Here is a 21,889-nt window from a genome sequence, read left to right on the forward strand (position 1 = left end):
TTTAATAACAACAAAAATTGGAATACCTACATAATAAATGACAAATTCGCACAAATAATTATTAAATTTGTGGGTAGATCATATAAACTGTATTATCAGAATTATCCCTGTCAGAAAGTTTGTTCCCGGTGAAACTAAAATTATATTAGTGGGGACAGGTTGATATGTGCCTTACAAAATGGCCTGAATAGAACACAACACAGGAATGAGATAGTTACTGATGTATCATTGTACTGATTAAATTTTAACAATAAAATAATTATGCAAACTTAATTGCATAATCAGATCGTCTTAACAGTTTAATTCACAACGAAAGAAAATTTGAAAGGGACGAAACTGGATTTTTGTTAACGCAGTGCTAACAAGAAATATGTAAGGTATTTAATGAGGGGATTATCATAAAGTATCCTTAAAATATAAATGAATGGATACAAATATTGAAGGATGACATATACGCTGTAATATTATTTTTTGAAACTGGCAATTAATCTGTCTGCTTCCCTAAAACCTGCCTCTACAGCCCCATGGACGGCAGAAAATCTATGGTGGGAAGTTGCCTCACCCGCGAAACAAACAATTGGGAAATTTTCCCCATAATACAAAGGTTCACTTAAGGTAATTGAACTGCCGCCTTTTTCTTCATTGGCAACACTGCGGTATGAGTACGAACCTCTTACGAAAACATTTGAGGCCCACTCCGTTCTGGAAATAAAAATAGATTTAGTATTTTTTATTTATTAACACTTTGTTACATTACAATATAAAAATTGAACATAATTAAATGAAGAGGAGGGCAACTGGCGGCCTTATCGCTTTCGAGCGATCTCTTCCAGGCAACCACTGTGAATAAAGGGAAAAAATGTCTTAAATTAGATAAGGTAGGTAGGTATTGCAAAAATACGTATTACATATAGTTCTAAAGAAGAAACTAAACAGGAACAAAAAATAAAGTAAACTGATACTGGATACATGAAAAACAAAAAGTAAAAAGTGCACATTTTTTTGTGTTTAAAAGTATTATTTAATATATAATACGTCCATAATCTTGTTTCTTCAAACCTTTGAAGCATGTTCTTTTCATAGTAAAAGTCCTAAAATATATCTTTTGCACATCTAAGGCTTATGAACAATATCAACTTAAAACATTGTTTGCGTAGAAATAAATATAAACGGGTTCATTTCTAAACGATGAAATATGAATCCGAGAAGGTTCTTAGCACTTTCTGTATTTTTATGGCAACACTAGCTGACCCGGCAAACGTTGTTTTGCCATGTATATTATTTCCTGGAAACATTTTTTTCAATAAAAATAACCTATCTACAATAATAAAAAATAGGGGTTGATCGTAGAGCAGTGACAATTAAGGGTTGTATGTATTTCTGTATGATATATCATAAAAAATAAAAACAATTTTTTTTTCGAAAATTAAAGAAATAACAGTTGAGGTCCACCTCAACCCCTTATCACTGAGGAGTTTGAAATATGGATGGTGTCTGATTCTCAGACTGACTGAATATGCATTTCAAAAATCATAGGAATCGGTCGGCCGAATGGGAACGAATATTTTGACACGAGAATTGTATATATGTCCTAAAAATCGTAAAAAGTAAGTACAAAGTTGTTGGGGATCTGAAAGTAATACTAACCTAGTAACACATTTCACGGGAGCCACATTGAAGCTCTTCTTGAAGACCACACACAAAAGCTTTTCGATCCCAACTTTCACTTCATCGACCGTCAATTTCTCCATTTTCTCAGCTGCAGCCCCATAAATCCAGGCAAGCAAAACATTTGGATGGTATTCAACGGTATTAAATCCGGATATTTCTGTAATCCACTGTTCGCTTTTATTAAACTTTGCTTTGTCTTCCTCTCGCCATAGAATTGTGAAGCAGCCGGGTGTTTGGGGCCACCAAGGTTTGGTGAATTCGATGTAGATTTTGTCCAAAACGCAAAGTTGTAAGTTGTTAATTGCGTTTATTTTTTCAGCCGGTAATTGTGGTTTGAAAAGTTGATTGTATCTGAAAAAAATAAATAATAACATTGTGATTATTTTTTTGTTTTAAATGAAAGAGACGATATAACTTTTATTTAATCATGCAACATCTTAATATTGTGACTACAATATGTAATGTTGAGTTTGTTATGAAGGAACTAGCAACCCTGACAATTTAACTTAAAAGGGCCCAAAATTTAAAGCATATGTCCTTATAAAAGAAACATATTTTTATTAATTTATTATTGAAATTTTCTATTGACTATGCTATGATAAATTGCGCAAAACTTTGATTGACGCGTAAGAATATTTTAATTAACTTCAACGAGCGAATGTTAAATGTGTGAAAGAAAAACCATTGGTGCACAGCTGGGGATCGAACGTACGACCTCAGGTATGAGAGTCGCACGCTGAAGTAAATTATACAACCACTAAAACTAAATTCGATTTAAGATTAAAGAAATTTAAGATTTACCTATCCTTCAGAACTCCCAAAGATACAGTTACAATAACACTCTTCGCGGAATACAGACTTCCGTCCTTGCATTTAACATGCACCAAAGGGTTGCCAGCTTGAGGTGACCGCCATTTTATAGTCTCCACCTCTTTCTTAAAATTGATCTGAATGGGCAATTCCTTTGAGGGATCGGGATATTTATTCTGAAATACATAATCATAAAATTGAGTCGCCAAAATTCTTACCCGCATAACTTACGCTTGCTAGTGATTAGTTTAACGTTTTCGTTACTGTCAGGACAACGTTTGTATATATTTTTTAAACCGAATTGACATTAAGGAAAGTTATAAATATATTTTACAATCTAATTTAGTTAAATCTAGAATTTAGTTTCTTACTAGTTTTAACTCGAAAAGGTCTTGTTTTAAATTCTAGAACTTAGGACTTACATCCTTTTAGTTCTGCTAAATATCTCTCAAAATAGACTACTACATTTAAAAATCGGTGCACCACAGTCACTATATCCCTACTGCTGTTGACTAAACATCTGTTTAGACAGGCGTGACCCACTAACGGCTTACAAATATGTATGTACATTGGCTCACACTGTGTCACGTGACCATACAAATTCACTTGGCGTTAGTGAGCCGCTTATTGCAAAGGTACTTTGTCGTAAAACCCCTCGACAGGTTTTTGAAGGCATGGATCTATGAAAAACTATTACTTCAGAATGGATCTATGATATATTTTTACAAACTACATAAATTTAAACGACTTTTAGAATCGACTTATCGTTAAGTATGTAGTTGTAGCGACTCCTACAAACTTCGGTTACAATCACGGCGGTGACGTCATAATATGAATCGCGCTAACAAAGTTATTGAGGCCTGCTACTCGATGATCCTTCTTTTTGGTTATACGAAAAGTACACCATCCTTTCTCCCAGTCTCTCTCACTCACAGTCATAGTTCCAGCTAAGTCTCGACTCTCACTGCCAATGACTGATGCTTATATGTATGATATACGTGATCTGTTAAAAATATTTACCAATAACAAATCCAATATTGTTCTGTATCCTCTTCCTTTCCAGTTCAACATGAATTCGCCTTCACAACCCCAACTCTCCTCTAAGCCCTTCAACGACTTGCCATGAAGAGGGTCGGTTTGACCGCCGACATGATTATTCTTCTCAAACCATTCTAGAAAGGATTGCGATAGCTTTGCATCCTTTGTCAGCGTGGGGTTGGTTTTCACTCTGAAAGATTTTAAAAGTTATAGTTTAATTTTCATTATTTTGCCATTTCAGCAAGGATACATTTAATACATGGGTGTTTTTATAAAGAAAATCGCAAATTTTAAAACCATTCGAATTTTTCGAAATTTTTATTCTTTATTAACATATACTTACGCTTTTCTAACACATTCAGAAACGGACTGGCTCGTATTCTTATCTGCTTTCGCTACAGCCTCATCCAAAGCGCCAATGATAGATTCACTCAAGTCCGATTTGAGAATTTCTCCGTTTGACAGCACGTACATTTTATTGTCAGGTTTAGGGCGTCCCAAAAGGTCTAAAGGGTTCGCCATTTCAAAGACTATGTTGTCTTTTTCTCCATGACACCTAAAATAAACCAAATTGCCTAATTCTACTAATATAATACAAACATAATAGGGTTATAGCCAGAGACTTTTACTCCAATGATGCAGATATTTCTACAACTGTAACTACGCATCTGAATATTCGACTGCCTTATAACGAAGGTCCCCTATTTCTGCAACTGTTATGAACGATGCTAACGGAAGGTTGTAGGTGTTTATGATATGAGGGTTCCTCCAGTTTAAGCTTAAAGATGGATGCATATGTATTATATATTTTTACAAACATAGCAAGAAGCGAAGAGAACTTGGAGAAACTGATTGTGGTTGGTAACACAGAATACTGTTGTAACAAAAGCGCTGGACAGAAACCGGTGGAAACAGATAGTCCGCTCTAGATCCTTCATTGCTGACAACGACTTCAGATATGAGCTGCCGATTAAAGAGAGAGACAATCATAATCATTATTATTATTACTGTCATATAACCCGAATCATTTATTGCTTCACCGGAAATAAAGCATGTTATAATTCGTTCTGTTTCGAAGTACAGTTTGTAACGTACGATTAACAATCTATTTCATGTTTATAGCGTTTTTGGTAAATAAAATATGAAATTTAGATTATGTGATATACGTGTATCAGCTAATGATAAAGATACCCTCTTACCAAGCAGCGCCAAGATCTAAATAGCACTCTCCATATTGAATGGTCTTAATTCTTCCTCCGATTCTATCTTCAGCTTCTAAGCCCAGAACATTTAAACCAGCATCGTGGAGCTTTCGCAACGCCGCAATGCCCGACGCACCGCACCCAATTACAATAACGTCCATTATTTGCCTGAAATAATAATTTATATTTAAATATAAAGTCTTTTGTCGAGTGCATCTGTGTTGGTAGTAAACGAGTGTGTATAGGTGCAACTATAAAAATCCAAAGAAAAATTGTATTTATTTAATTATTTTTTGTATTCAAACGCCATGAATTCCATGTTGTTAATCAATGTGTGTTCCTGTGTTGAGTGCTTTCGTTAGTTTTGACCTGGTTTTTTTACAACTTGATTTATTTATTAGTTAATTAAACTTAATAGTTTAACATTTGATGAAAAAATTATGTATATTTGTCATAGTTGTCATATTTTTTTCTTTTTTTAGTTTTTCTCTTACCTGGAAAAGATCACTTATTCGAGATAAGGCCGCCCGTTACATCCCTTGTAATTTTTATATATTGTGTTATTTGTGTTTATTTTATTTTTATTGCAACGGAGTGTGAATAACTAAATAGTGTTAATAACTTAATCAAGATTAATTCCATATTCTATCACGTAGGCATAGTTAAATAAATGAATTATATTCCCATTAAAATCTCATCAGAGGGTTCAACATACTGAGGTGAGATGGTTCCTGTATTCTCCAGTAGTTTTTGTATTCTATATAGTGTTGTATGTATCACAGTGTGTCCACTGTCGTCAGATAATAACAATTATTTCCAAAAGCTGGTTTGCTAAATTTTATATTGCAGGGAGTTTAGATCCCTGCCGAAAACGAAAATCAACTTAGAATTATTTCTGCTTTACAACATAAACAGACTATTTACGCCCGGTATAATGATTGAAATGAGTTAAAAAAAGATGAATTGAAAAACTAATGCTACAAAGTAATTTTACTATAATTCTATTGTATTATTGCTGTGTTTATTATAAGACAAAAATAAGTATTTCCTACAAAATTAGTTTCCGTTTGAGTTCCATTTAGACCAATTAAATATTTAAGGGCCTGTTTACATTATTGATTGTTATCACTTAGTAGGTTAAGCGTGTAAGACTTAGTGGATTTTAATAATGGCCGTATCTTTAGCTGACACGCGACATAACCTATACATTTATTCAAAATTGTTGTTAATGTATAAATGAATGTTAACTCACGTCATTTTTATAGAAGAACAAATCTTTCACACGACCATCGCGAACGTTTAAATATGCATACTTAAACATGAAGTCACCATTATCTCCTTGACCTTTGTCGGGTAATTGATAATTTAAATTTTTATAAACACACAATTATGTAATGTTAATGCGAAACTCATATTAAGTGTTTGTATAATTTTTTATATCGCCGCTGTGGTTGAGTGGTCAGGTATTTATCATTTAGCTTTTTGTAAAAAAAACAATTGAATTTCGCGTAATGTACAAAATGGACGCTTGTGCAAATGAAGACAATGTGCGTAATTAACATTTGTAAACAAGAGTTAATAAAATAAATCCTACAAGAGCATTTATGTTATATTTGTTAATTTATATAAATACTTTCGCTTTCGTGCCGATAACAGTGCGACAGACACACAGAGTCCGTTGAAGCGTTAAAATCTTTTGTAAATAATATATTTCCATTACATAAAACAATGTTTGGTTTACCGCGAGAACTAGACTTGCTGCATTCTTGATGCCTCGTCTGTCCTGCGACATGACGATTAGGTGTCCATCATTTTGAATAATTAAGGAATAATGTATAACTGTAGCCTTCCAAAAATCGTTAGTAAAATTTTGTTTCTTGTAACCACATTGAAACAAAACACAAGCCATGCAGGCTCTAATAGAAAATTTAAACCAGTATATTACGAATAATATGATGTAACTATGTAGGTAATATTACATCTCTTCGTTTTCGTTAGAGCGCAAGTTTACGCTGCTTCGTAGATGCTATATGAATTACTTAAATTTCAGGCAGTGGCAGTTGTTATTAGACTGGATTAAAGTACTGTGTTTGCTTCCGTGGTAAACATGTTATTTTATTATTATGTTATTTTTATATATTGTTTAGAGTATTTAGAATCATGCATATTAAATTTAGATAATATGTTTTTAAATAATTATGTCATGTGCTGCATTTATTAACAGATTAAATTAAGAGAATTATTTAACATAATAAATGTCCACTGTTTTCTACAATCATGGAGATGCTAAATAATACGCATTGCCGCGGACAACGTCCTTTCAATGATGTGTAAGATTTATTACTTGTGGACATGAATTCGATTCCCGGCTGTAAATTAAATTTATGCAGAAGTGATTACCTGTTGATTAGCATAGAAGTACTTACGCATAGAGGCGGTACTTTAATAGTGCTAAAATGTGTACACTTCTTTGAAGGACAAGGTCATGGGAATGAAAAAACGTTTTCCGTATGTTTTTATAATTATTATAGGAAGTCTTTAGGCTTAATGCACTAACTAACTGGCAATTTATGAATACTTTTTAATCTGCGTAATGTTAGTTCACTGCTTTGCCTCGCGAGTCTCTACGCCAGCTTACTATGAAACTTCAGTAACCAAATAACTGACCCAATAATTACTTGATAGTTGCATTAAATTCGAAAAACTACGGTTTTTTTTTGGGATATGCAGATGCCAGTGCCAGAACTATAATAGTGTCATCAAACTAGGAATTACGTGCTTGTACACTGTTGTCTTTGGATTTAATATTGAAAATTCGAAAAAAGGTTATTAAAAATAAAAATGTTACAAATTCTTTGGGCACGACTTACGTCGTGAATTAGAAAAACAAGTGAAAATACCGCGATCAAAAATAAGTGAACATCTGTGCCCGAAAATATGACTTGGCTTAAAGGCCAGACCATAAAATATAAAAAATACCACTATAAAACTTTTGGGATAAGATTCCAGCTATAAATTATGTATAAAATATTGACTGTACATAATTGTGGTATAACACAATATACACATTCGTTTCAAATTTCATGTTTACCTTCGTAGTAATATCGAATGCATTTACTATTCAATAAGCATGCAATATTTTTAAAGGCGAATTACTGAATAAGCACCGCACGTAGAACCCAAGTCGGTTAAAACATGTGGAGAGAAAACTGCTTCAAAAAGAAGGTTCGATTTCCGTCGCAATCATTGATTTCGAACACCTATTTGTCTATGAAAAACTGCAGTGAAAACGGCACTTTAAGTAACTTTAACTTTACCTCCTTAAACGTTTACGGGGAACAGAACTTTTTTTAAACAGAACTTTAAAGCCATTTCTGTTTAGAATCTCCAGCATATAGTAGACAGTGATCTTTCAACTCTCTTCGTTATTGTGTTATTTAAGTAAAAACAAATAACTTTTAGTCAAAATTTTAATTTAGTAATAACGAAAAACTATACATATATTTGAGTTACTAGTGACGGTTATACTTAAGTTTTAATATAATCATGGATTTTACAAAAACTTGAAGTACCAGGATGAAAATCTGAGTTACTTCAAGACAAGCCTAGAGATAATATATTTTTTATCATAATACAAGTTTATAATGATTTCTATCCCGACTACAGGTTTTTATAAGCCAGCTGTTGCGCAGGTGGCAGGCGCACGCGTCCCATACATGAAAAACTTTTTATATAAACAAAAAGTTTTAAATACCAAAAATGGAGGCTATATATGAGATAATTCATCTGTAAACATAACGGAGAAGTTTACATTCACCTAAATATGGATGGTACGTTAGAAAGGACCTGCAATAAATTATCTAATTCTAGTTGCTTAAACATCAAGCGTTCACAAATTATTCTGATAGATTGTTTAATTAATTCGACCACAATTATCACGTTTTCTCAATAAAATAAATATCGATTTTATGCTAAAGTTATGTTAGCTTTACCATGGCGATAAGAGAAGGGGTGCGAGTCGTAGCAACATACCCAGTTGCCAATGTAAATAATAGCTATCTTATACAAATATATGAATAACACGGAGACACCTAACCGCTTAATTAAAGCAGTTTTTTTCTATATATTGAAGATTTTGATATCGTAATAAATTTTCATGAATGGGCATTTACCATGTAGAGTCAACATGTTTTGCTAACATAGGCACGTGATCTTGAAAATGAATCGTGACGTAATTGTTTAGATTTTGCAATTCCTTTCTAATATCAGTTTACAAACACGCGGTCTACAAACAATCAGTGAACTAAGTACTTTTGTCTTGATGTTTTTTGTTGCAGACTATTGTATATTGTTGGGGTAGAGGTGTATTGTATGCACCCTGCACCGGTTTGATTGACATTATTCCGGCAGGTAGAGCCGCGGGGGGAAGTTCAGTTAAATCGCGTCCGTCGCGGCGAGCGCTCGCGTTGCGTGTAATGGGAATGCTGGAAAACCAGTCGACAGGATGGCGGGCTTCGGATTAAGATTTGCGCTATGTTGAAACATGCTCAGCGGCCGCCGGCGGCAAACGATGCCGAACATCGCTACCAAAACATGCCGCGGCGGCCGCACCATCACATCCCCTTGAATGTTTCCACATTGGATTCATCCAAACACTCTGTTGGAGGAACTTCAGCCAGCGTGAGCCCGGGAGCACAACCACAGAATACAAACCCACCCGTGCCAGTGGTCGCACCCATTCCGTTGACTTCTCCACCTAAACTGGCTAATGGAAACGTGACTGGGTTGCCATCAAGACAATCCTCTAGAAGTAGAAGCAATAGAGCTGCCACGGAGGAAGCCTTAACGTCCCTGGCGTTGTTATGCCTAGTTAGCTTACTTCTAGCTTTGCTAGCTCTTCTATTTCTTTTAAAAATTTCTGCGCCTGCGACGAGCGCGCCCGAGGAATTCGCGGTGGTGTATGAAGTGACATTAGCCCTATGTGCCTTAACGTTATCATTGAACCTCTGCTGTTTGTTGGTTTGTGCTATTCAGTTCCTGTTTGCGGTGAAGCTGGTGCATTCCCCGTCCGCGCCGAATGGCCGGTGAGTGAATCAATCAATTTCTGGTACTTTCAGCATCCGTTACTACGACAAACCGGTTGTGATCAGGTTAGGATACAAAGTTACGTGCAGTTACGGAATTTATATATTTGCTTCGAATATGTTATCTATAAAGGTTAATTCAGATCGTGTAACTGTAAGGAATTTATATTTGGTATGCGAGAATTCATAATGTCCCAGTTCGGATGACTTATAAACGAATACGATTTTCAAATTATTTACAGGTTCCTTAAATTTATTGGTATCGTATTATCAGTGTTTAGGTGTCATAAGGTGGCAGGTGTTAACGGTCGTTGTGTCGGTTATTTATTAATGGCGGGTAAAAAATGTTCCGCATTCAACGGTTAAAACGTGCGCACACGCTCTATATTCGTAATTGTTCTGCAAACATTTATAATTAGCGTAACGCTTTCGTTCGGCTGAGAATCGATTGTCGTTTTGTGAATTGATTAATCAAAACAAGATGAAACTCTTCCGTAATATCATTTTAATAGAAGTTTTTACGGTAACTCATTACTAGCACATTACAGATAGATTTTTAAAGGGCTGATATTAAGTGTAGGATTTTAATTTGCTTATTAATTTAAATTGTAATTAAAATTAAGTGGTATTACAACCTATATTTATTAAAGATTAATAAAATAAATAGCAATAGAATAAATAGCAAAAATAATACTCCATATTAAAAGTTTGTAGTATAAAGAGTTTTCACCATTAATGTTAACTTGAGGGAGATTTTAGATTAAACCTTAATTTCTTGACTTAATTTAGTATCGTTATTTTAACAAAGACGAATTCAGTTATAAATCCACACTAAACCTCAATTATTTCCAAAATAAGCAAGAGCTGAAAATGTATGTTCCGTTACACACAATCCTTTATAAAACTAGTAATTGGTTTAAGTAGGTATAGGTAGCGGTAGTCAGTCTTCCGCGTGGAATTCTTGTTGTGGTTCTAGCTTGCTGGATCAAGTCTACATTCACTATTGAGGCAACAAGCCGAGAGAATAAATCGGGAATTATTTAATAACGTTTGTGCTACCTATATGGGCACCAAGTAGAAAACCGAAGTAATGAATGCAATGAAAAAAAAATCACGACTTTATTTTTAAAAGGGCAGATAATTTTTGTGAACCTAATTTGACCTGACTGTTCCTATTTTCACAGTCTCTTGAAGGATACCGATTCCTAAATATTAGATATTTAAAACATTTGTGAGTTAACAACGGGATACGGGACTCATGATGATAGAAACTAATCAAAATATTTCGAGTTCGCAAATGCCGACAGGTTGAAAACCGGTCCGTCTTCCGACTATCATGACCTTAAATCCGAGGTGTAAAGCGTGCTTGGGCGCACCCGTTTGATATTATCTTGTTGACGTGTTAAGGGACATATTATTGCATCTTCAGTGATGTAAGGGGCGCCAGTCTGCTATTTCGATTGTATTGCATGTTTGAGGTGTCAGTGATTGTGGTTGGTTTTTACTTTAGTATCTACCCCGAGGTAGACCGAGCTCTGATATTGAAATACAATTTCATCATACATTTCAATGTATTTTTCTATAGCTTCTACTACGTTCAGTACTGAAGTATTTAATACTTGTTCATAATATGAATCAGTAACAAAAAAGTGACGGGAGTAACCAATTGACTTATTAATTACATAGCTTATGGGTAATTAATGAATAGCTATAGTACAAAGTTTTATAATGTGTTTTATTTACGCGAATAGTATACAAAAATACACTTTTACATGATTTAAAGCGTTTACATGTTGAAGTTCAAATGATGAGTTATTGACTAGCGAAAATATTAATTTTCTAAGAATTAAACTAAAGAGGTTGGTTAAAATTTGAAAGTAAACTCACAGCTTTTAACACCAGTTAACTTGCGCAAAATAATGTCTTATGAAACATAATCTTCCTGTATGTAAAATTAAATAAATATGATTTGTGAAGATTAATGATAACACATCAAAGTATCATTGATATAAACTGGATGGCTGTGATACATCAGGGAATAGTGTTTACCAATATTACATTTAAAAAATATATATTTCCTGGAAATGCTTAGAGAGATTATTCAATTTAAAAAAAAAACAGTTTCAAATTTACTTACATTTTTGTTATTTCAGAATAAATAAAAATTATACCTACATATTCAATAGTCTCAGCAAAAAATAAAAAAAACATTCTATTCGAAATGGCCTTTGGCTTTTATTAAAAATAAATCAATGGCACTACAACCATTTTAGGTCTGAGCCTCAGATGTATCTGTTTTATGATCATTTTTTTAATCGAATAGGCAATCAGCCTTCTGTGCCTGACGCACGCCGTCGACTTTTTGGGTCTAAGGCAAGCCGGTTTCCTCACGATGTTTTCCTTCACCGTTAAAGCTAATGTTAATTGAGCACATTGAAAGAAAATACATTAGAGTCGCAGTTGAAGCCACTAGGCCAACACTGCTCAATTTGCTTTTATACAGGTCTTTAATCTGTTTGTCCACGAATCTATGGATTAACGCTCTGTTTCCAAGGGATATTTCGCTACTTGCTCCCAAGATTTTAAGAGACTCAATATCGCCCTGTCGTTTAGAGAATAACCTTTAAAACTGCCATAATTTGAAGTATAAAAGGTGAGATCTGAATTAGAGATGAGGGCCAGTCTTCAACCATAGTCGTGCAGTTATTTAATTTAATTGCAAAGGCTGAAATGTGAAATTTTAAACATAATATGTACAACTTTTATATAATATGTACTTACGGCGCTATGTAGCGGTCGAGATAGTTTTGATTATAATTATTTAAGAGTTATAATCAAAAAAGATAAGTTACTGTTTATTAGAAAAGAAAATTACAGAATTTATTGCGACCATGTAATGAATATAAAAAGAAGTCAAAGATAATCTGCATTCATGTACGTACATACCTTATGTAAGAGGATTCAAGGTCAATGCACTCAGAAGTTTGCTCTAGGTAATACTCTAGAGTATCTAGTGTATAGTCTAGAGTTCCTGACTCTTGACTACATAGATAATATTATATAATACTATTCTATCGTTAGTTTTACGTTTAATTATTATATATTTATTTTTTCTAAGTTCTTTTATAAATTATGTAAAGCTTATTTACAGTACAGTTTTAATTATAATTTTGGCTTCAATAAAATGTTAAAATATTAACGATATTACACATTTACGTTGTTTCCTCCGGATGTTTCAAAATTTTTGGCACAACAAGAAACATGAAAGTAAAACTTCCTTATTGCAGGAGTAAACAAGCGTTTACGAAATGTACCATATCAACTGAATTTGGGTCAACCGCGCCGAGAATGTCAGTACCTATTTTACATATAATTCTTATAGAATTACGTAATTTACTTTAGACTTGTACAAGAAAATGTTATTCGACAAAAATTTAAAAAAAAGTTGGTTTGGTCGGTAGTACTCATTAATAAAACCTGGGTAGGACTTAAACATTACTTTCTTGGCTAGTCCGAGAAAGGACAATCTTCTTTAAGGACTTAAAGAATACCTTGACCTATATCGGATTACATGTTCATGAATATAAAGATCTGTAGCTATCAAATAAAGCTAAGTTCTTACGACACCTGAAATTAAAATTTTCAGTATGTATCTTCGTTTCCGTTGCGTAACAATTACGGTTGCATATGAAATGTCCAGATTTCTCTTAATTTAGTTCAGTTTCATTTTTACCTTTCTCCTTACTCTTATTTCCGCTTTTGCGTTATTATGATTTTTGTTGCACATGCAAAACCAGTTTAACTTATTACAGCCCCAGACACCATAGTATGTGCAGCTTTTACCGCCCGTTAAAGATTTAAAGAAAGTAAAAAATAGGAACCGTAAGTTTAAATGGAATTTGTACAAATTCTTAGAATCGTGATTGACCGGAAATAATCGGATTTTGTGACCTTGTCGATGGATCTTCTGATAACCGGTTCTATCGGCGGAAAAGGGTCCACAGTTATTTGAATTCTTCCCTTGTAACTGGTGATCATTGATTCAACATTTACAATCTAAAAGCTCTTACATTCATACTATACTGGCTGAGTTTTGGGAGCATTTACCACAGATAATGATCACGGATTGTCGTCGTTTCGTGTTCTTTACATCATTCACGAATTTATTGGGAAATTAATTATAGTACTTGTGTGGTTATTCAGTTACTTTGTTTCTGTTGTAGACGAGTTTTATAGATGTTAATACTTGTAATGAATACGCTTCTGAAACCTAGTATAGTAATTTTATACTGTGATACTGCATTGCTCTTTATTAGGGCAGAACCCTGGTGTCAAGTTAAGACATCCTATTTCTATTATGTAGTGTATGTAGTATCTTTTTAATAGTTCTTCAATAATTTCTTTCTATATATATATTTCGTGGTATTTTTTGATTATCAATGTTTTCATACGGAACTTAACTTCTTGGAAAATATTCTAAAACCTATGTTTATCAGGGATCTAATAGTGGTGTTTATCAATCGGGTTTAATTGAGCCTATTTATTGCAAACAATCAAATTGTTTCTTTTAAAAATATTAGTGTAGATAGAGCCTACATATATAAGTTATTTGGAACAATTAAGAAAAATACTAAATAAATATCGCAGAAACGTTAATCACGCCAAATTTGTAAGATTTCTTTACCATTTTTATATTAGTAGCTTGTTCTGTATAGTAAGCGTTCGAATTTAAATACTAAACATGTATTTTTGTTAAAAAGGTGAAAATTCCAACCACATGTGATAATAAACAATTGAAGATGTGCTTATATGAATTGAAAAACTTTTGTCACCCGATTCACAGTTATAGTAAAAAATTGAATTACAATTTTATAACAAATAATAAAACCAGTCACACTATTTGTCACATAACTTCGTTTATATACATTTGCAGAATGATTGACAAAGATTATCAACAGGCTCTACCGTAAAAAATATGTCGTTGCACAGATAGTAATAATAATTTTCAGACACAGATCCATAAATACTAAATAGATATTGTGTCAACTCAGTATGACAGAATATTTTATATTGTACCGTCGCCTACATTTAATTTCAAATTCAAAGGCGCCGTAAATGTAGGCTAATTTAATGTGAAAAAGTAGGCTTATATTTTAAATGATACCGTAAACAGTATTAGAAGGCTAAGAAGTGAATCATATTTTTTTTTTTTTTTTTTTTTTTTTTTATAAAATAGGGGGCAAACGGGCAGGAGGCTCACCTGATGTTAAGTGATACCGCCGCCCATGGACACTCTCAATGCCAGAGGGCTCGCGAGTGCGTTGCCGGCCTTTTAAGAATTTGTACGCTCTTTTCTTGAAGGACCCTAAGTCGAATTGGTTCGGAAATACTTCAGTGGGCAGCTGGTTCCACATAGCGGTGGTGCGCGGCAAAAATTGCCTTGAGAAACGCTCAGTCGTGGAACGTCGGACGTCGAGGTGATACGGGTGGAATTTTGTATTTTGCCTCGACGTCCGATGCTGAAACTCAGCTGCAGGTATTAATCCGAACAACTCCTCTGAACACTCTCCATGGTAAATGCGGTAGAAGATGCAGAGTGACCCCACATCTCTACGCAACGCCAAAGGATCGAGCCGCTCGGAGAGGGATTGGTCATCGACGATTCGAACCGCTCTTCGTTGGATACGGTCAAGTGGAAGGAGCTGGTACTGGGGAGCCCCCGCCCAGAGGTGAGAACAGTATTCCATGTGGGGCCGTATTTGCGCTTTATAGAGTTGCAAGCGGTGGCCCGGAGTGAAGTACCGTCTCGCCTTGCTGAGCACACCAAGCTTTTTGGAGGCTAATTTAGCCTTTCCCTCCAAATGACCGCGAAACTGAACGTCGTTCGATATGTCAACGCCAAGTATTCCGATGCTGGCTGTGGCTTCAAGAAGAGTGTTTTCGAAAAGAGGAGTAGCGACAAAGGGTATTTTTTTCGCGGAAAACGCGCAAACTTGTGTCTTCTTGGGGTTAAATTGGACTAGGTTTAGTCTACCCCAGTCCGAGACTCCACGTAAAAGAGTTTCGACTTCAGACACAAGTTTGTTCCGGTACTCATCGACAACTGCCCGAGAAATACCTGCCCGGCCAGTGTAAAGAGTATCCCCAGTGCTGTCGTCCGCATAGCAATGAATGTTGCTAAGTTGCAACATGTCATTGATATGCAGAAGAAACAGGGTCGGGGACAGAACACAGCCTTGTGGGACCCCAGCATTCACGGGTTTAAGGTCGGAACATGCTCCGTCGACGACGACCTTGATGCTCCGATCGGCTAGAAAGCTGGAGATCCAGTCGCATAATTTCTCAGGAAGCCCGTAGGCTGGTAGCTTCGAGAGCAGTGCTTTGTGCCACACCCGATCGAAGGCTTTCGCTATGTCCAAACTAACCGCTAGTGCCTCCCCCTTGGACTCAATTGCCTCTGCCCATCTATGAGTAAGGTATACTAGAAGGTCACCAGCTGAACGACCACGACGAAAGCCGTACTGATAATCGCTAATCAGCTGGTGGCCCTCTAGATAACTCAAGAGCTGGCCATTAATAATGGATTCCATTATTTTGGAGAACAAGGAGGTTATTGCGATTGGGCGATAGTTGGATGGATCAGTGCGATCGCCTTTTTTAGGGATCGGATGTATCGAAGCGGTCTTCCAGCACTTCGGGACAGTGCCGAGCGAGTACAGGTACCGGAAAAGGCGCGTCAGGACCGGAGCCAACTCAGGAGCACATGTACGCAGCACAATTGGAGGGATACCATCCGGCCCGCTCGACTTATGAATGTCCAAGGAAGATAGTGCTCTGCGAACAGCACGTTGCTGGAATGTGATTTCCGGCATTGAGTTATCACACCGCGAAATCGCCGGTGGTGATCTCCCCCGGTCATCCAAAGTCGAGTTGGACGCAAAGAGACAGCCCAAGAGGTCGGCCTTCTCCTTCGCAGTGTGGGCGAGCGAGTCATCCTCTCTGTGCAGCGGTGGTATCGATGGCTGACAAAAATTCCCTTGTACAGCTTTGGCGAGAGACCAGAAGGCTCGAGTCCCAGAAGGGAGTTGGGCCAATCTCTCGCCAAATCTGGCGATGTGCTCTGACTTTGCCTTAGCGATTTCCCGTTTGAAGGACCTGGAGGCTGAGTTATATGCTTTTTTATGTTCGCTGGTATTGGCATCACGAGATATCGCCGCCTCCGCCCATGCATTAAAGCATTCTCGCTTTCGACGCGATGCCGCCTTGCAAGAACGCTTAAACCAGGGCTGTGACCTGCCACCGATCGGCACCGCAGAGAATGGAATAAAAAGTTCCATGCCCTGCAGAACCACTTCGGCGACAGAGGCAGCGACGGAATCTGGAGCTTCCGACGAAAAGCACATAGGCCCCCAAGGGTAGGACGCAAAGAAAGACCGCATCCCATCCCAATCTGCTGACCGATAGTGCCAAATACGACGACAACCCGAAAAACGGGGCCGAGGAGGGCGCGTAGTAGGCACAGTACTCCGGACCACACAATGATCCGATGAACCCAATGGCGGGTCAACAGAGACTTGATAGGTCTCCGGATGTGAGGTCAGCAGAAGGTCCAACAAAGAGGGTTTATGACCATCCACATCTGGTATTCGCGTAATCGCAGGGACCATTTGTGACAGGTCGTAAGCTAAAGCAAAGTCGTGAAAGGATCTTCCCGCGTGATCGGTGGTTTCCGAACCGAGCCAATCGGCATGGTGAGCGTTAAAATCGCCAAGTATCACGATTTCAGCGGTAGGAACCCCTTCGAGCAGGGAATCTGTAGCCAATTGGATGTGCTCAATGAGTCGCTCAGTTTCGGTATTTCCGCTATGGGACCTATACAGGCATGCGTAGAATCGCGGATGGTCATCGCAGTCTACGCGCAGCCAGAGGCTAGATAGGTCCCTTCCTTCAAGCGACCCGAGGCGACGAGAACAGATATCCTCTCTGACGTACACGCAAACTCCCGCCCGCGGCACAAATGAATGTTCCAATTTGTACCCCGGGTAGGAGAGGTAGGAAGTATCAGCCGGGAAGGATATCTGAGTCTCAGTAAGGAAGAATAAGGCCGGCTTCGCAGTTTCGAGGTGAAAGTGAACCGCGTTAAGATTAGAGTTGAGCCCCCTAACATTGGTAAAGTCCACTGAGAGCGTGGAAGGGGATGCCTTCGGTAAATTCTTCCGTTTGCCCCGAGATCGAAACTTATAGTTTTTTGAGCAGTTTTTGCCCACCCCAGAATACGAAGGGCAGCCCGTGCATCCACCACCGAATACTGATTGTTCCGATGATGGACGCTCAGAGGGGGATTCTCCACAGCGGAAACGTGTGGTACCCCCCTGGGGTAATCTCTGTTTAAACTGCATCTTCATATTCTGGGGGAGGGGGGAATTGATGGGCTGCGATGGGATGCGAGGTTAACAAGTTTTTCATTCATCAAGTTCATTCATTATAAGCGGATTACTGATTTTAGGTTTTATTTGAGTTTTTAGTTAATAATTAAGTAGCATTTATTTTTACACAATTTAACTATCTTATAGGGTTATTAAAATTTGAAACATATATTTAAAAACGGTTACGGTATCTGGGTTATCGGGGTACTTTAAATAATAGAGGATTTTAATCTAACTCTATATTAACTATTCGCACACTAAAATAAAATATGAGTGAAATAATTAAATGTTATTTGGTATGAAACGAATGTTTGTTACGAGTATAAGCTATAATCTCGGGGCGTAACTCCGATGATTGAGGAAATCGCCACGCTTATAAAACTAAAAAGCCTGAGTGATTAAAATGTACAGAATATCGAAAACCTCTCTAGGTTAAATTCGAATTTATTAACTGTGGTCTATGGCGTTCAAAAAAGTCTAATCTAAAGATATTTCTGCCCGATTAAATTTGAACTCGTATATTGTTAAATATTTAAATAAAAAAATAAAATAAAAAATATGTTCAATGTATTTTTACTTATGTGTAAACGGTGGCTTAAGGTTTACAAATTCCACTAATTGTAAAGAAATGTAGAAATGCGTGGGTAAGCTTGTTTGCTAACTGCCAACTTCGTGTTGGACGACATTCTGAAACTCCCACGCAGGTTATAGTGGCATGATGAGTTAAAGTTTAAACTATATTAAAACAAGTTTGTAATTCAAACCCCTTAATAAAATAATATATAAAAATAAATAAATCTTATCCACTTGAACACCCACAAAAATTTGTCTAGCTCTTTAGGAGTTTAATGTGTGAGTGTTTGTAACACATGCACAGAATATTTAAAGATCAGAAGCTCCTGCGCAACTTTGTTCGCGATTATTAAATTAAAATTTTCTAGCACTAGCACAGCTCTAGTGCATTATATGAATCGGTTTTGTAATTTTTTAGACTATTTTTCACTAGAAATACCAATTTCTCTCCTATATCTCTATAAGTAGCAACCTATTTACAACAAAGCTATATCAATGGGTACAATTTATACTGGAAAATAAACATTACCAACAACGGAACAGTGTTTTTATACGCAATTATTTTTGTGATTCTCGCATGTTGAATATACATATATTTTTGAAGGTGATTGGAAATGATTTTACCTTGATTTAATAGTTAATATCGAAGTATGGTGAGGAAACACGGGAAACGGGTTTGAGTCGAGTCGATTAAGGCTTCGCAGCGGAATTCCTGTATCATGTGGCATTTTATTTTTGTCATCGTGAGAATCGATGCCGAGAAACTATTAGTTTATTAACTCAATACAGGATCATTGATCTACGTACGTACAGTGTTTGTTGAATGCAGACTGCGTTATGTTTGCGTCATTGAAATTAGAGAATTTATAATAATTAAAGCTAATAATTCATATAGACTTTGCTCTGATTAACTTATCACATTATCTAAAAATTTGACAATTAAAATCACTCCTCAAGTTTACGTGATAAACTGTAAAGAAAGTATTTTTGTTTATAGAACAAAGAGGCAGAAGGCTCGCCTGATGTGATACAGTCGAAACCAGAAATCGCACCAATACCTACGGCTTATAATATTACCACCAAATTGACACGGCATCAGTTCAACACATAACCTTTAACAGCTATGACCGTGAGGTATAAACATAGTCATTCGTTTTCATTTTATTTGAGGCCTTCACGGTGCGACGCATACTAGATATATTAACATAAAACTGTAAAATATAAGAAAGCTAATACAAATAATCTAATTTTTATTTTAATACTTGTTCCATGTGCTATCGTCCGTGACTGTAGAAACCTTACGAATGGAATTCTTAAACCGTTTAAAATTAAACAGATTAGGATCTACATACATTGCATATTCTCGTTTATCCTTTAAGTTAGTAAACTTACATATTCCGTTGCGTTTTTTTACCTTAATAAAAACGTAATAATGTAACTGTTTAAAATATTTAAATTGCAAACATTCTAAGTTTTAAGTGTGACGTTTTCACATGTATCTGGTTTAATTAAACAGAAAATAATAACGCAACTATAAAAACTCACTCAGAATAGAACTTTTACTATAGCCAGTTGCTAAAGGTTCTCACAAATTAAGCTATACTCAATGTTATTTAAGGAATCGTATCGGCATGCGAATTCCACAGCGGCCGTTATAATAGCATTCCAACTTTTTGCTCTCACTACCAGAATTGGCTAGGCCAGACAAAAAAAATCAAACAAAGGTTTTACATTTTGACTTTTGATCTTCATATTGCGCCTTAAATATACTGCAACCATCTAAGCAGTGTTTTTGTTCCAACATTATTAATAAACTTAGAAAAGAGAAACAGCAAAAAACCGCTACGGTATTTAACCATAGTATAAATTGCTTTACTTAGAAACTAAAGAGTTAAGAGAGAAAAAAAACCATTGAACAAACAGAGAGAAAGTTTCATCCATAAATATGGATACCATAAATTTATGGAGCTAAGCAATATTTGCAATCTTCAGGTGTTATTTCTAACACATGCGCTTTCAGTATAGAACTCGAACAATTTTAATGTATCACATAAAACTACTAGAAATTTTGAAGCGTTGCATTTTATTTTAAACATTCAATTTACAAGATGATGGAATCGTGCTTGCTACTATGGTAAGGAATTTTTTAGAATAAAAATAATAGTCATTTTGAGAGCTTGCTACTAGTACTAGTTAGCTACTAGCTACTAGCTTGAAATGTTAGTAGAAAAGGGCAGGTACTTATTACATTTACGATGTAGATATACCTTTTATTCGCAATTATATAACGATTATAGTAAAGCTTACGACCTTCAGATGCAGGTAGATATTGCCAAGTTAACAATGAATTGTGCGACCTAATACGATGGATGAGAATGTATTTTTGTGTGAATTTCGTGAGGGAATGCGATGCGATAAGGAGCGCTCTTTTGCAATTTGCATGGGTTGCCTTTTAAAACCAACACCCCAAATATTTCGTAAGGCATACCTTTAAATTCAAGTTCATATGCAAAAATACACAGAATGTTATTACTTAGAAAATCGTTACATAATGAAAGGTCTTAAAAAAGGGAATTTGTAATAGTATCTTACCTGTTATTTGTGTGTTTGCGTTTTTAATTTCATCTTCTGTTTTCCAACAGTGAAATAGATATAAAAGAAGAGAGGTATTTAATTTTACATATCAAGTCGCGTAAGGTCACAGATTGATTGATATTCGATTCGATATCAACATCACATTAACAAACAAAAAAAACCGCCAAATTACATATAATATCAGAATGGCGCCAAACCTCAGCTTTACCGCGCGTGCGCTAAAGTGGCCACAGACAACTTTAATAATTAAAGAAACCTACTGGGCCATAATAGCTGCTGTAACCAGATTGACATTAAGTTTTCACGATATGGTTTATGATGTCAATAAGAGTATTTAAATGCTGTTAACTGAAACGTCAACATACTCGTATAATAACAGATTCAAGGGCCTGTGCCTTAAGCCTGTGTTAAACTAGCCAAATATTATTAAAACAATAAAAGTAACAAACTAAACAACAACAAAAATTACAATTTTTATATTGAAGATTCA

The 21,889-nt window shown here is 35.8% G+C and overlaps 2 protein-coding genes across 3 annotated transcripts in view; one reads left to right on the forward strand and one right to left on the reverse strand.

The window, feature by feature from the left end:
- Positions 1 to 21,889, reverse strand: part of LOC123706765 (spermine oxidase-like) — a 23,236-nt gene continuing 1,347 nt past the window's right edge. The window contains exons 1-7 of one of the 2 annotated variants that reach the window (XM_045656176.1): positions 5,974 to 6,080; positions 4,719 to 4,889; positions 3,863 to 4,075; positions 3,502 to 3,709; positions 2,473 to 2,657; positions 1,648 to 2,022; positions 1 to 702 (exon numbers count right to left, since the gene is read on the reverse strand). In XM_045656176.1, the coding sequence (XP_045512132.1) occupies positions 465 to 702; positions 1,648 to 2,022; positions 2,473 to 2,657; positions 3,502 to 3,709; positions 3,863 to 4,075; positions 4,719 to 4,889; positions 5,974 to 5,978 (1,395 nt within the window). In that variant the 5' untranslated portion in view covers positions 5,979 to 6,080 and the 3' untranslated portion in view covers positions 1 to 464. Of the gene's footprint in view, positions 703 to 1,647; positions 2,023 to 2,472; positions 2,658 to 3,501; positions 3,710 to 3,862; positions 4,076 to 4,718; positions 4,890 to 5,973; positions 6,081 to 21,889 lie in introns of those variants that run through there. The other variant, XM_045656177.1, reaches the window with a different exon arrangement.
- LOC123706766 overlaps positions 8,998 to 21,889 on the forward strand; it is a 20,003-nt gene continuing 7,111 nt past the window's right edge. The window contains exon 1 of the mRNA XM_045656179.1: positions 8,998 to 9,805. Coding sequence (XP_045512135.1) covers positions 9,255 to 9,805 — 551 coding nt within the window. The 5' untranslated portion in view covers positions 8,998 to 9,254. The remainder of the gene's footprint in view (positions 9,806 to 21,889) is intronic.

Source organism: Pieris brassicae, chromosome 3 (assembly GCF_905147105.1).
Source record: "Pieris brassicae chromosome 3, ilPieBrab1.1, whole genome shotgun sequence".
NCBI lineage: Eukaryota > Metazoa > Arthropoda > Insecta > Lepidoptera > Pieridae > Pieris > Pieris brassicae.